The sequence below is a fragment of the Halichoerus grypus genome, chromosome X (assembly GCF_964656455.1).
Source record: "Halichoerus grypus chromosome X, mHalGry1.hap1.1, whole genome shotgun sequence".
Taxonomy (NCBI): domain Eukaryota; kingdom Metazoa; phylum Chordata; class Mammalia; order Carnivora; family Phocidae; genus Halichoerus; species Halichoerus grypus.
The window spans coordinates 13,384,888-13,398,696 of NC_135727.1; the positions used below are offsets into that span (position 1 = coordinate 13,384,888).

The 13,809-nt window shown below is 40.6% G+C and overlaps 1 protein-coding gene across 8 annotated transcripts in view; it reads left to right on the forward strand.

Moving 5' to 3' along the window:
- The first annotated feature begins 10,097 nt into the window (after positions 1 to 10,097).
- Positions 10,098 to 13,809, forward strand: part of MCF2 (MCF.2 cell line derived transforming sequence) — a 66,750-nt gene continuing 63,038 nt past the window's right edge. For all 8 annotated transcript variants that reach the window (XM_078065279.1, XM_078065280.1, XM_078065281.1 and 5 more), the window contains exons 1-2: positions 10,098 to 10,237; positions 11,588 to 11,678. In XM_078065279.1, coding sequence (XP_077921405.1) covers positions 10,113 to 10,237; positions 11,588 to 11,678 — 216 coding nt within the window. In that variant the 5' untranslated portion in view covers positions 10,098 to 10,112. The remainder of the gene's footprint in view (positions 10,238 to 11,587; positions 11,679 to 13,809) is intronic.

Consider the following 13,809-nt stretch of genomic DNA (forward strand, 5'->3'; position numbering starts at 1 on the left):
ACCTTGGGTCTGAATAGTGCTTGGTGCCTGGCAATTGTTCAGTATGAACTTCTTGAATGAATAAATGTGAATGGGAGCCTCTCCAAGCCTGTTTCCTCATCTGTAAGGTGAGGGTTTTAACATCCATCTTGGAGGATTATTGTTGAGACCAGAGCAAACGCATCCAAAGTGCTCTGTGCTGAGCCTGGCAAGTAGGAGGTGCTCGGCAAATGATAGCTATTGTCAATCATACCCGGCACTTTTCCCCTCTGTTTTCATGCTGGTGGTGGCAGTGGGTTGATGGCCATAGAAGAGACTGTATCCCTCTGGTGGACATTTCCATTACTTTCCCTTCTATTTTATTTTATTTTTTAAATGATTCTATTTATTTATTTGAGAGAGAGAGCACAAGCAGGGGGAGCAGCAGAGGCAGAGGGAGAAGCAGGCTCCCCACTGAGCAGTCCTGATGTGGGACTCGATCCCAGGACCCCGGGATCATGACCTGAGCCGAAGGCAGACGCTTCACCGACTGAGCCACCCAGGTACCCCTTTCCCTTCTATTTTAACCTGAACCCCATTTTCGCTTCTTATTTTTAGGAAAACTTGAGAATATAGAGTTACTTCCCCTTTGAAGCATTTTGTTTGCCATAGCTTTTTAGTGCCTGGACAGAACGGGATGTGTGTACAGCATGGTTCAGAACTTGTTTTCTTCTATTGCATATGAACAGAAACCCCAGAGAAAGGATAAATGTACATGAGAGAGTGTCACTGTGAAATAAACCTCAAGGGTTGGAATTACTGCTCTTATACACCAGAATCTAGAGTAAAAATGCTTTCTATAAAATGAGAATGCTTACAGGGGTGCCTGGCTGGCTCGGTTGGAGGAGCATGTGACTCTTGATCTCAGGGTTGTGGGTTCAGCTCCACATTGGGTGTAGAGATTACCTTTTTTTTTTTTTTTTTTTTTAAGTAGACACCATGCCCAATGTGAGGCTTGAACTCACAACCCTGAGATCAAGAGTCACATGCTCTACTGTCTGAGCCAACCAGATGCCCTGGGTATAGAGATTACTTAAAAAAAAATTAAAAATCTTTAAAAAATGAGAAAGCTTATAGATAGCAACTTACTTAACTTTACATTCTTTTTTTTTTTTAACTAGGCTCCACCCTCAGCATGGAGCCCATCGTGGAGCCCACTGTGGGGCTTGAACTCACGACCCTGAGATCAAGACCTGAGCTGAGATCATGAGTCAGACGCTTAACTGACTGAGTTATCCAGGCGCCCCCCAACTTACTTAACTTTCTAAACTATCATTTTCCTTATAGGGTTGATAAACTCAGTAGAATTTAAATTCCTTGGAAAGGTGATACTATCATGGAGGCATAGACTCTTGAAGAAGTAGGACATGAAAGATCATTTATTCTAACCCAACTACACACTTGATTGTCTTCGCTAGCCTCCTTACCACAGAGCAGCTTGGGTTTTGTTCAAACACTATTTGTGATAGGGAAGGGCTGCTTTCTGTACCTACCATGGCAGTCATTTCATCTACAAATAGATCTGACTTTTAGAACAAAATGCTTCTTTACATGGAGTCTCGATAGCTCTCTCTCTCTGTTGCTTTGTCTTCTCTCTCTCTCTCTCTCTGAGGGGAAAAACCAACCAACCAATGAACCAACTACCTAATTAACCAACCAACTAATAAACCAAAAGAGTACATGATCAAATAGGTATGCATACTGCATACATAGCCCAAGGAGTTGCATCGTGTGTATGTGTATGTGCTGGGAAGTGTTGCAGTGTGCTTAATACTCAGTATTTCACAAACGTATTTGATCAGGAACCGGTACTATCCAAACTTAACAGTATCTAACATAGAGTAGGTACTCAATAAATGTTTGTTTAAAAAAGTGAATGAATACAAAATCAATCTTTGAAAACTATGAAGGGCACCTTGTATCAAGGTGACAAGTGTTCTCCATCTCTGCAAGTGACACAACCAAAATGAATCAACTAATTGGATGGGTATACCTGCCTCCTCTGTGAACCATTAATCTAAAATATATTATTTATTTCCACACCTTTTAGGACTTTTAAATTCTTCATATTTGAATTCTGAGCTTGTCTCCTCATTTGCACAAATCCTTTTTTTTTTTTTTTTTAAGATTTATTAATGTATTTGAGAGAGAGAGAGAGACCCCGAGCAGGAGGGACAGAAGGAAAGAGGGAGAGAGAATCTCAAGCAGATTCCGTGCTGACTGTGAGCCCAGTGCAGGGCCCGATCTCACAACACTGAGATTAGGACCCAAGCTGAAACCAAGAGTCAAACACCTAACTGACTGCGCCACCCAGGTGCCCCAATCCTTTTTTCTTTTTTAATCTCTACACCCAACATGGGACTCAAACTCATGACCCGAGACCAAGAGTCCCATGCTCCACTGACTGAGCCAGCCAGGTGCCCCTGTACAACTATCTTCTATGAAAGAAATATTAGTAAAAAAAAAAAACAGTAATATTAGGGGCGCCTGGGTGGCTCAGTGAGTGGAACGTCTGACTCTTGGTTTCACTTGGGTTGTGAGATTGAGCCCCGCATCAGGTTCTGCGCTCAGCAGGGAGTCTGCTTGGGATTCTCTCTTCCCCTCTCCTTTTGCCCCTCCCCCACTTGTGCTTTCTCCCTCGCTCTCTCTAAAGTAAATAAATCTTAAAAAAAAAAGAAATATTACTGATGAGTTTGTGATTTATGGTCAAGGCAGTAAAAGCTTGTCTGTCTTGCTTCCTAATCCTATGTGTAGATTGAATGTCGGCAAGCACTTTTCTTGTCTTTTGTCTGCAGTTTGTACCTGACCGTGCTCAACTGTGCAGGTGTGTGGTTCTGCAGCAGAGGTGAAGACCTCCTCCATCGGGGGGTTTTTAGGGTGTTTGTCAGATTACCTATGGAGTTAGTGCCCTTTTTTTGGCTTCCCAGTCAGCTCTTTTTTTGGTTGAGCAACTAGTCCAAAGTAAGAAGAATGCATGCCTTTCATTTGTGTGTAATTGAGCTTTCCACATGGGCCAGCCTGACAAGCCTCCTGTCAAATGTGAATCTGGCCAACTAGGAACATGCTGTAAAGGAAACTTGATCCAGCTTTGGTGACCTAGGCTATTTATTTCTCAGGCCCAGATGAAAAGAGTTTAAAGGCTCAGCTAAAGGAACGTTATAAATCATATTTCTTCTCACTTTTATATTTCAGGAGGAAATGTGTGTGGAAATTCAAGAGGGTCAGATATGAAGCTGGCTGTAACTCAGTGTCAGCTTTGTCCCAAGTCCCTTGTCTCTCTCTCTGTTCCCAGCAACCATCTCACCTTGTGTTTGCGACTACTCACTGATAACCTTGTGTCTTCTGTCTCCTTTCCTCTGCTGTCTCCTCTCTCTTCAGTCCGTTTCCCATCCAGAACTTGATTATTTCTTAAAGTAGTGACATCTTCTCTTTCAACCATTATCTCATCCTTTTCCATTAGTATGGAAATGTGACTTGTTTTGGCACAGTCATGGGAGACATTTTACTACAGAAACATCGGTATGTTTTCCTTGTAACTCTGGATTTTGCCTGCTCTTGAATCTCCTAGAACGCGAGGGGCCCGAGAAAGCATTTGTTGTAGCGCCCTCACTTCTGAGATGGGGGCCAGTGGGGCAAGTGGTGGGGCGTGACTTGTTCAGGATCACAGAGCTGCTCGGTGGCCGAGCCAGCACTAGGCCCAGGTCTTTCCATTCTCAGCCCTTGGCCTTTTATTTTATGCCCTGGTGTCTTTTATTGTACAGTAGGTGGACGCGGTTTCTGGAGTTGTGCATGAGCCTGAGTGGTAATGGGAGGAGTCAAGTTGCAGATGTTAGTACTTCCAGAGGCGTCATCTGACATACAACTCATCGATTTCTCTCGAGAGATCTTCCTACTGATCAGGATGGGGGAGAAATTTTGGTCTTATTATATAGGAATGTTTTAATGTCTAATGCCGTGTCATTGAAATAGTACGACACCCGTGGAGCATTGCCATTTTGCAGGCCTCTAAGGGCAGAGACTTCTAGTCCTCTGCATTTTCCCCATTCTCACCCCTTCTCCACGTCGCCATACCTAAGCATGTCAGTGTGGGACCCACATTTGCGGCTGCCACAAAGACATTCTTTTAGCTGAGGAGACCTACAGCGTTAAAAAAGAATAACTGTTCAGCAGTCTGGATGTAGAGGCTCAGAAATGTGAATGCACACGCCTTGGCCTGGGACATATCAGGAGTCTACTTGTTTTCGTAATTACAAGGCAGTTTTAGGAATTGATTTTTATGTCCTGACAAATTGCAGATTTTTAATGGTCTGTGTCTTAGGAAGATAAATATGTCACGTAATTTTTTTTTACCTTTCAAATCAGGAGTATTTAGGTGAGGGGAGGATCATCCTGCAACAGATACCCATTCCTCTGTCGACTGTGGACTCATGGGGAACTTGTTTTTCTAATGCCCTTGAGCAGGATTACTTCTGGTAAACAGCATCCATATGGTATGATTTGAGGAGCACTAAGGAGGGTAATGTGTCATCAGCCTGACACCACCCGATACCAGGCCTTTGAAGGCCCTTTGTATCAGAGAGCAGTGGAAAATATGGCTTCTATCAGAGATGTGGAACCACAGGCATTAAAACCAACCATCCAAAATAGCCTTGTTTGATGACCCGTTTTCTTTAAAAAGTTATCCTTGCTCATGGACCAGAGGCAGGTAGTAGACTTTGATTTTTGGCCCCTGGAGAGTGCCCTGGAATGGAACATTACAAATTAGCCCTTGAGATCTGGGGCAACTGAAACATACTGAGCAAAGCGTGGATGTTGTCCTACCCATGATACTCAAAGACAAGTTCATATGTTACTGTTGACAGAACACCAACTACTATGCCAGTTCCTTTGCAGCTACTTGGCACAGCACCCTGTGAGGTAGATGTTATTGTCTTGCCCAGTTTATAGGGTAAGGACATGTTTCTACGGCCAATAAATGCAACAGGCTGAGATTTGAATCTGTGCTTGTCTGGCCCCGAAGCAACACGCTTGACCACTCCACTGTACTCTCTCTGACGCTTTTCCTGACTTCCAAGATGGAATAAGAACACCTTCTTCAGGGTTATTTTAAGGATCCAATAAGATAAAAGGTCCGAGAAGTGCTTTGTAATTGCTAATAAACTTTGCAGAATGAAAGGCATTCTCAGAAGTAGAAGACAGTCTGCCACCGTGTGTCTATGTGACAATCTACCCTTTAAATAAATCTGGATGTCCTGTGGAATTGGGACCTTTGCCCCTGGCTTTCTGGTGAGTGAGAGTAGTTTATGTCCTAGGTATAGATTCTGAGAACTAGGACACTGGTCCTACTTACCCAGTGATATTTTCAAGGGTGTGATTTGCTTGCCATGTAGCTGGGAGGAGGAGAGAGGAGATCAGCAGTGTGTCTGCGGGCCCCCCAGGGTTCCTTTCAGCATAATGAGAAATCATGTGGATGCTTCCAGCTGTGCTCTAACGTTCGTGTCATCTTTCTCCCTTTCTCGCTTGTCATAGAAACTGAGCTGCTTCTCCGTGCAAAGGACATCAGTCATTTCTTAATGCAAGATATCGCCTTCTTGTCTGGTAAGCAGACTTTTCATATATTTAGACCATATAAATGTATGAACCTCTTAGCAAAATGAGTGTGGTCTTTATATAATAAGTAGCCATACACACATGCGTGCGCGTGTGTGCATGTGCGCACACACAGAGATTGAGAAGCACTATTTTATTTTTTTAAGTTTTTATTTATTTAAGTAATCTCTACACACAATGTAGGGCTTGAACTGAAGACCCTGAGATCAAGAGTCGCATGCTGAGAAGCACTATTTTGATAAACATTTATGCATTGTGCACGTAGTTGCTAAACAAATAGACATTTAGAGGATGGAGGTTTTAAGTGTGTTTAGATATGTGATGAAAACAATCTTACCGCCCTCGTACATTTGACTTCCAGGCACGCCTTTGGAAATCCACGGTAGGTGCAAGTAGAGTTCATCTGGGTGGGTGCAGACTGAGAGAGAGGGTGGCAACTGATGTGACTTCTTGGAGATTTTCTCCTCCACCATAGCTCTGATTATTTAAGTGTTTCTTGCAAATGCTGTCAAGTCACCCTAATTAAGAGCACATACTGAGTTTTTTTAGGGTTTCATTTACACATGATAAAATAAGTTTACTTTTCATATATATATATATATATATATATATATGCACACTGGTATATTTATGTGTATTTTATATATAATTTTTAAAAATTATGGTAAAATACTCATAAAATTGACCATCTTAACCATTTTTTTTTTAAAGATTTTGTTTTTATTTATTTGACAGAGAGAGAGCGAGAGAGCACAAGCAGGGGGAGCAGCAGAAGGAGAGGGAGAAGCAGGCTTCCCGCTGAGCGGGGAGCCCAATGCGGGGCTCGATCCCAGGACTCTGCGATCATGACCTGAGCTGAAGGCAGACGCTTAATGACTGAGCCACCCAGGCGCCCCAATCTTAACCATTTTTTAAAGTATGATCTCCATTTTATTTTTTTCCCAGAGAACAGTTATTCTTCAGTCCTTAAGGATTTAACTCCTTACATGAGCTTTGGTGGAGGTGGTGGGGTAGCACCCGCGGGTGTAAATCGGAGTGGCTTAGTCGGTGAAGCGTCCGCCTTCGGCTCAGGTCATGATCCCGGGGTCCTGGGATTGAGTCCCCCATCCGGCTCCCTGCTTAGTGGAGTGGGGAGTCTGCTTCTCCCTCCACCTCTCCCCCCTGCTCATGATCTCATGCTTGCTCGCTCTCTCTCAAATAAATAAAATCGTTAAAAATAATAAAAAGTAAAATCGGGGTGGGGGTGGGGGTGGGGCTGGGGGTGTTGGGTCCTTCCGTGCTTCAGGAGAGCCATCCTGGACTACGTTGCTGTGAATGGCGCCGCTCGCGCAGTAATGTAGTCTCACAGCTTGGGACGCACATACGCCTGGAAGCCATTCGCTTTTAAGCCCCTGATAGAGGCGGTCTTTACTGTGGTCCCAGTAGCAAACCTTTTTTTTTTTTTTTAAAGATTTTATTTATTTGAGAGCAGCGAGCGTGCGTGCATGCGCACGCGCATGAGTTGGGGAGGGGCTGAGGGAGAGACTCCGCAGTCAGACTCCTCTCCCAGCGCAGAGCCTGATGCGAGGCTCCATCCCAGGAGCCTGAGATCATGCCTCAAGCTGAATCCAAGAGTCGGATGCTGAACTGACTGAGCCACCCAGGCGCCCTCGAATAATGAACTTCCCAGTGGCCTTGTCCTTGGTAATGCAGTGGGCGCAGTGGGCGCAGTTGGTGCTGTGAAGAGGCTGCCGTGGCTGAGGCCCTTTGTGGCACAACCGTTATTCCTCCTTTTCTTGGTCATCTTGGAAGCGAGGGCCCGAGAGAGCCCATCTTAACCATTTTTAAATGTACAGTTTGGTGGGCATTAAGTACATTCATATTGTTGTGCAGCCATCCCCACCATCCATCTCCAGAACTCTTTGATCTTGCAAAACTGAAACTCTGTACCCACTGAAAAATAACTCCCCTTTCCCTTCTCCCCGTCGCCCCTGGCAACCACCATTCTACTTTCAGTCTGGATATTTGACTGTTCTAGGTACCACATAAAACGGAATCATACAGGGTTTGTCTTTTTGTAACTGGCTTATTTCACTTAGCATAATATCCTCAAGGTCCATCCGAGTTGTGTATGTCAGTATATGTCAGAATTTCCTCCCTTTTTAAGACTGAATAATATTCCATTGCATGTATGTACTGCATTTCATTTGTCCATTCATCCATTGATGGATACTTGGGCTGCTTCCACCTTTTGGCTATTTTAAGTAGTGCAGCTCAATAGCCTTACTTATTTTTAGAGATATAACTGGTAAACCATCTCTCTCTTTTTGACTCATTCAGAAATCTAGGGAAAGTTTTGCTTAAAGACAAGCAAATGACTTTCAAGTATTAATTTGAACTATACCATTAAACATTATTATATTAAACAGATATGAAAAATTTATGAGTTTGCATTGTCTGCATGGAAATGAATGCTTCTTAGGAGTTGAGAGTATAAAAAATGATCTTATTCCTTTTAAGTAGTTTAATTATTGCTCCTGAAGTGATATCAGCATGCTCAGTTTACTAAACAAGCCTTTACTTTATAGATGATCCTAATTGGACACTTTCATCTGGCCTCTGCTTTAGTGATTATAATTAACGGTAATTGTGAATTAGTGGTGACTTAATTAATGTGGCTTTATGTTTTATTTTATAAGTGCTATAAATGTGTGACATACTGTCACTCTTGAGATTTCCCCAAATCCCCAACTGTGTTCCATACACAACGACCCTCAAGGCTTGTTCTCTCACCCAGACCTCTGCCACAATTTCCTTATCTGCTTTTGGTAGTTGTTTTCAAAATGCTTCAGTATATTGGTTCTTTTGAAGAAAGGGTTTCCAGTGGGAAAAATAATTAAAACCTCCCAATTTAGAATATAAACCCTTCTCGTTCTTTTCTCACACATTTACTACCTAGTGCAACACTCAGTGGTAATAACAGTTTATAGACTGATTGATGATAATTTACCCTTATAAGAACTTATAAGCATTCTTTCCTTTGATAGATACAGCTTTCCTAAGTGCTAGCTGGTTCTGTCTTTAACTGGAGTGCTTACCAGCTTGCTTGGCAAGTCTGTTATATTAAATATTATATATATACATATATATGTTGAATTATATGTCATATATTATTTATTTTTTACGTGTTTATTTTAAGTAAAATAAACGAGCTCATGACCCCGAGATTAAGAGTCACATGCTCTACCTACTGAGCTAGCCAGGTGCCCTTGTTATATATTACTCATATTACTAGTTCTATACTATACTCTACCTGTAGAGGCCCTTTGTTTAATGATTTGCTGTATCTCTTGGTTTGGAGTTGTACTAAAATATATATATATATTTTAGTAATCTCTATACCCAACGTGGGGCTTGAACTCACCACCCCAAGATCAAGAGTCACATGTTCTTCCGACTGAGCCAGCGGGGTGCCCTGCAATTGACATATTTTTATTGCACATTTAATTTTTTTATAGCCTTACATCTTTATTCACTTAAATTCAGCCAAATGAGAATTACAATTAAACTTCTCAAAAAATTTCTATTAGCAAGCTAAATTCAAAGACCACCCTGTAACTTTCCTCCTAAAATCATCGTTCAACTTCCATTTAGCACTAAATATTTATTGAGCACCTACTCTGTGCCCAGTTGTTGGGCCAGCTGTTGTAGGGTGGGACCATGAACATGTATGAGGCTCATCCTTGTACTTAGGTGGCTTTCATTCTCAATGTTCCTTATCCTCCAAGCTGTGTAGAGGGCTCTAGAGTAGGGTGCACACTGAATTTTAACCCACAGAGAATTCATGGTCTTTGTTTTTTTGCATTAGTAAGAGTCCTAAACCATTGTTGCTGTTACTGCTTATGTTGTTTCTTCGACAAATCCATTAGAACAGCACTTATTTCCTGCAGTTTATATCCTGTATTCTTTAAGGCTCACCATAGCTCTAAGTGGCTGATTATATCAAGTTGCCCAGTTTGAATTGAGGCCCATAGCATTGGTACAGAAACCGTTATTTCCCAGTATCCTTGGTTGTCCAATATGAGGGTCAGCTGTGTTTTTAATTATATTTATTATATGTATTCCATGAAAATTTCTTCTGACTATAATCACTCATTTTGCCTTCTCTCTCTCTCTCTCTTTTTTTCTTTATTACATTCTGTTTTCATTTAGAAACTACTCGGCTACTTTTTTTCTTCTTTTTTTAAGTAGGCTCCACGCCCATTGTGGTACTTGAACTCAAGACCCTGAGATCAAGAGTTGGATGCTTTACCGACTGAACCACCCAGGTGCCCCTTGGCTACCTTTTTTTTTTTTTTAAACTTAGGGGCATGGTGCCATTTTGTTTTATGTGGAGGCCGTCATCCTTATAAAAGTTACATTGGCCCAAACCTGCCCCTCTCAAATCCTCTTTCTTGCATTGCTGTCACATGAATTGTTAATTTGGTTGATTTTTTTTTTTTAATATGGTTTTAGGTGGCCGGGGAAAGGATAATGATTGGATCATTACTTTTCCAGAAAATTGTAATTTCAGATGTATACCAGAAGAAGTGATAGCAAAAGTGCTGACTTACTTGACATCTATTGCAAGGTATAGCATTTCATTACATTTCTTTGAATTTGTTATGTGTTAGATACCCATTTGAATGTAATAACAGGAAAATGGCTTTTTAGTGTGACTCTTACTATTATTGTAAGTGATTACAAGACTCACCTTCAGAGTAGATAAGAAAACTTAGAAGGGGAAGCCGACAGCTACCTAAATTGCTATAGAAATTATACTGAGGATCTATGGAAACAAAATTGGGAGTCTAGAAATATTTGTCTTCATGAAGAAAAACGTAGGTTGAAAATGATGATCATACGTAAAACCTTTGATTTGCGTAAAAGGAAATCTTCCTAGCCCAGAGTGAGGGTAGCTATTCTTCCAAGGGTAAAATATGAAGACCAAATGTTAAATAGACTCAAAAGTGATATTGGAATTTATTAGGAGGAACTTCTTGATATTAGAAATCGTTTGAGACTAGAATGCTTTAAAAGGTAAGTTTCAAAAGCTTCCTTGAAGATTTTATTTAGGTTGAAAATAAAATTCTTATCTATTTAATTTTTTTTTTAAGATTTATTTATTTATTTGAGAGAGAGAGAGAACATGAATGGAGGGGAGGGGCAGAGGCAGAGGGAGAAGCAGGCTCCCTGCTGAGCAAGGAGCCTGACACGGGGCTTGATCCCAGGACCCCGAGATAATGACCTGAGCCAAAGGCAGATGCTTAACTGACTGAGCCACCCAGGCTCCCCCAGGTTGAAAACAAAAATTTTTAAAGGAAACATTTTCCATTTATTAACCCTGAAGACTAAGAGGCCATAAATCTACAATGGTAAAAATACAGAGTTTCATGAACAAAAGTCATATCACAGAAAACTGAATTTGTAGTGCATCCCTTAAAGCTTGAAAGTCTTTTAGGTCTTTTTAGGGCAAATAAAAGTTTTATTATTCATTAAACTGCCTTCTTAAGGCACAGACGAGATAGAAACCTATATTTAATAGTGTTTTTCTGAGTGAATAAATGAATGGATGGATCATTAGTTCTTGATGGATTGCCATGAAAAGTTAAATCTGATATCATAAAGGACAGCTGTCTATAAGGTTGTCTCATATCCAAGATTGCAGTATGTCAAATTCATTTTAGTGACCTATCGGCATTATCCTATCACTTGACTATTTAAAAGAATGATGTTAGTGCCAAAAAAGAAATTTTAAATATTGAGTAGTAGAACATGGAATTAAATTGGTTTTCCAGCATAGCACTTTGTGATAGCTTTCCCAATCCAAATTTATCTTTAGTTAAGACATCAAATGTAAATGAAATAGTCAGAATTAAGGACACAACCTAGCAAATTTGGGTAGTTACTAAGAAAGACATTATTTCCTCTTATCTTGCAGGCAAAATGGATCTGACTCCCGGTTTACTATTATTCTTGATCGAAGATTGGATACATGGTCTTCTCTCAAAATTTCTCTCCAGAAAATCTCAGTAAGCACCAGTGCATTCTTCAGTAACTTTTTATTTTTGTTTTACATAATGCTTTCTGTTTGTGGGAGTACAGAATATTTTGGTATTAGGCAATGAAGACAATAAAAGTACACGATGGAAACAATAAAACAAAGATGGGATGGTGAGATGGGAAAGTGGGAAGAAGGGTTGGTAGAGAACAACTCATCCAAAATAAAACCTAATGGGAAAGAATGAGTAGTTAGTGGTTCAAGTTATGAGTGAGAAGACACTCATGGTTCCCTATGCCTTTCAGAGCAAGGTGAGTTTTTATGCGAGCTTTTTTTTTTTTTTTTTTTTAATGGAAATAGCTCTGTTGTATACTCACTGTATATGGAAAAGTATAAAGAAGAAAGTTTAAAACAGTAGTCAGTAATTCATCCATCCATAAATAAACACCTCTTAACATTTTGATGTGTGTCTTTCTAGACGTTTCTCCCCCTGGGATAGAGTAGGGAAGTGACTCAACTGCAATATGACTTATCTCCCCTTTCGGAATCTAGCCCCCAGCTTCCCAAGACCCAGATAGAGGAAACAGTTTCCCTAAGAGAAAAATACAAGAGTTGCAGTCCTACCCCCAGCCAAGATGATCTTTCACAGTGTTAGGCTCAGCTGGATTATAGCGGCGTTCTCTGACATTCTTCCTAGAAGAGGAGGGAGGTGAGGAGCCTGTAGATTACTGAGCTGGCAAGACTGGGGCTGTCTGCAGAACTACCATGTGGCTAACTTCCTCTATCAGACCAGAGTAGCTGGGAATCAATATGTTTTTTTTTTCTTTGAGAGCCCAACATCATCAGTCATCAGAAATTCTTTGTCTCCTGACTGACACGGGAGGCCACTCTCACCAGAGGAAGCTGATTTGGTTGTGAAGGCAAGCCAAAAATCTAAGTTGTTGGACTTCTGAGCCAAGTGTTCTTTTTGCTACACTAACCTAGCTAATGAGCATAAGAAATATACTGGCGCTCACATGGTAAAATGGATGAGATCATTATTTTCATACCCAACTCGCTTATTCTTCATCTTGAGCAAATCAAAGTGGTTTTTTTTGTTTATTTCTTTAACAGAAGTGTGTAACGATAAGCAATGGAGAGAAGAGTTAACACGAAATTCACACAAGTTACTAAAATAAAATAGCAAAACCTTGACTTCATGTAATATATTTTTGCTTTGCAGGTGGGTATTATTATAATTGTCCCATAGATGAGAGAACTACATTAGTATACACACTTAGGGGAAGGTTTTGTGATGAATCCGAGGTCAAATAGCTAAGGAACAAAAAGAGGCAGAGCAAGAATTGAATTTTCATGAACTTCAATTGGTGCTCTTTCCACCTGCTGCTTTTTATCGTTTTCCAAATGACTTGTGGATAGACAAATACATTCAGTGTTTTTTTTTAATAAAAAAGTAAAATTCCTTTGGAGAGAGTAAATCTGCCCAGCATATACTGTTGAGCCCTGTCAATGGGTCAAAGTTAAGTAAAAGCTATTTATTTACCTTGCTCTGGCCTTTTAAGATCCGTCCTTGGGCTTGTTGAGATTTCAGTTCATGATTCTTTTATACTAAATAAAACACTTTTTTAATAATAAAACTTTTTTTTTTTTTTTTAATGCAGCCCAGCTTTTTTCTTTTGGCCAAAACTATCTGCCTGATTAAATTATTTTTCACTGAGTGACCGTTTGGCACATGGCATTAAGTTTCTTGTTAAGGTTTTATTTTTATTAATCAAATAGGCCACTTGGAACAAGTCTTGTTTTTTTTTCTAAAAGAGAAATATAAGATTTGGTCTTGATTCTGTTGGTTGGGGGTCAACAGAGCAATAATGATTTATTTCTTGAGAGGGGAAGCTCCCCTTTCTGTTTCCCTAGGGATGGTCTTTCAGTGGGGAAGTATGAACCATATTCAGCATGGAGCTTGGCACTCAGGGTCCCTTCATTCTCTTAACTGCCAAATTGATGGTGCTAGGCAAGATTGGGGGCACCAGTGATGATGACATGTAATCGGCTATAGATTAAGCGTTGTTTCTTTTTAACATGTTAAATGTTTCTACTTGTGGTATAGTTTCTATACCCATACTCAAGAGCACATTAATTACATCCCAACCATCACTAGCCAC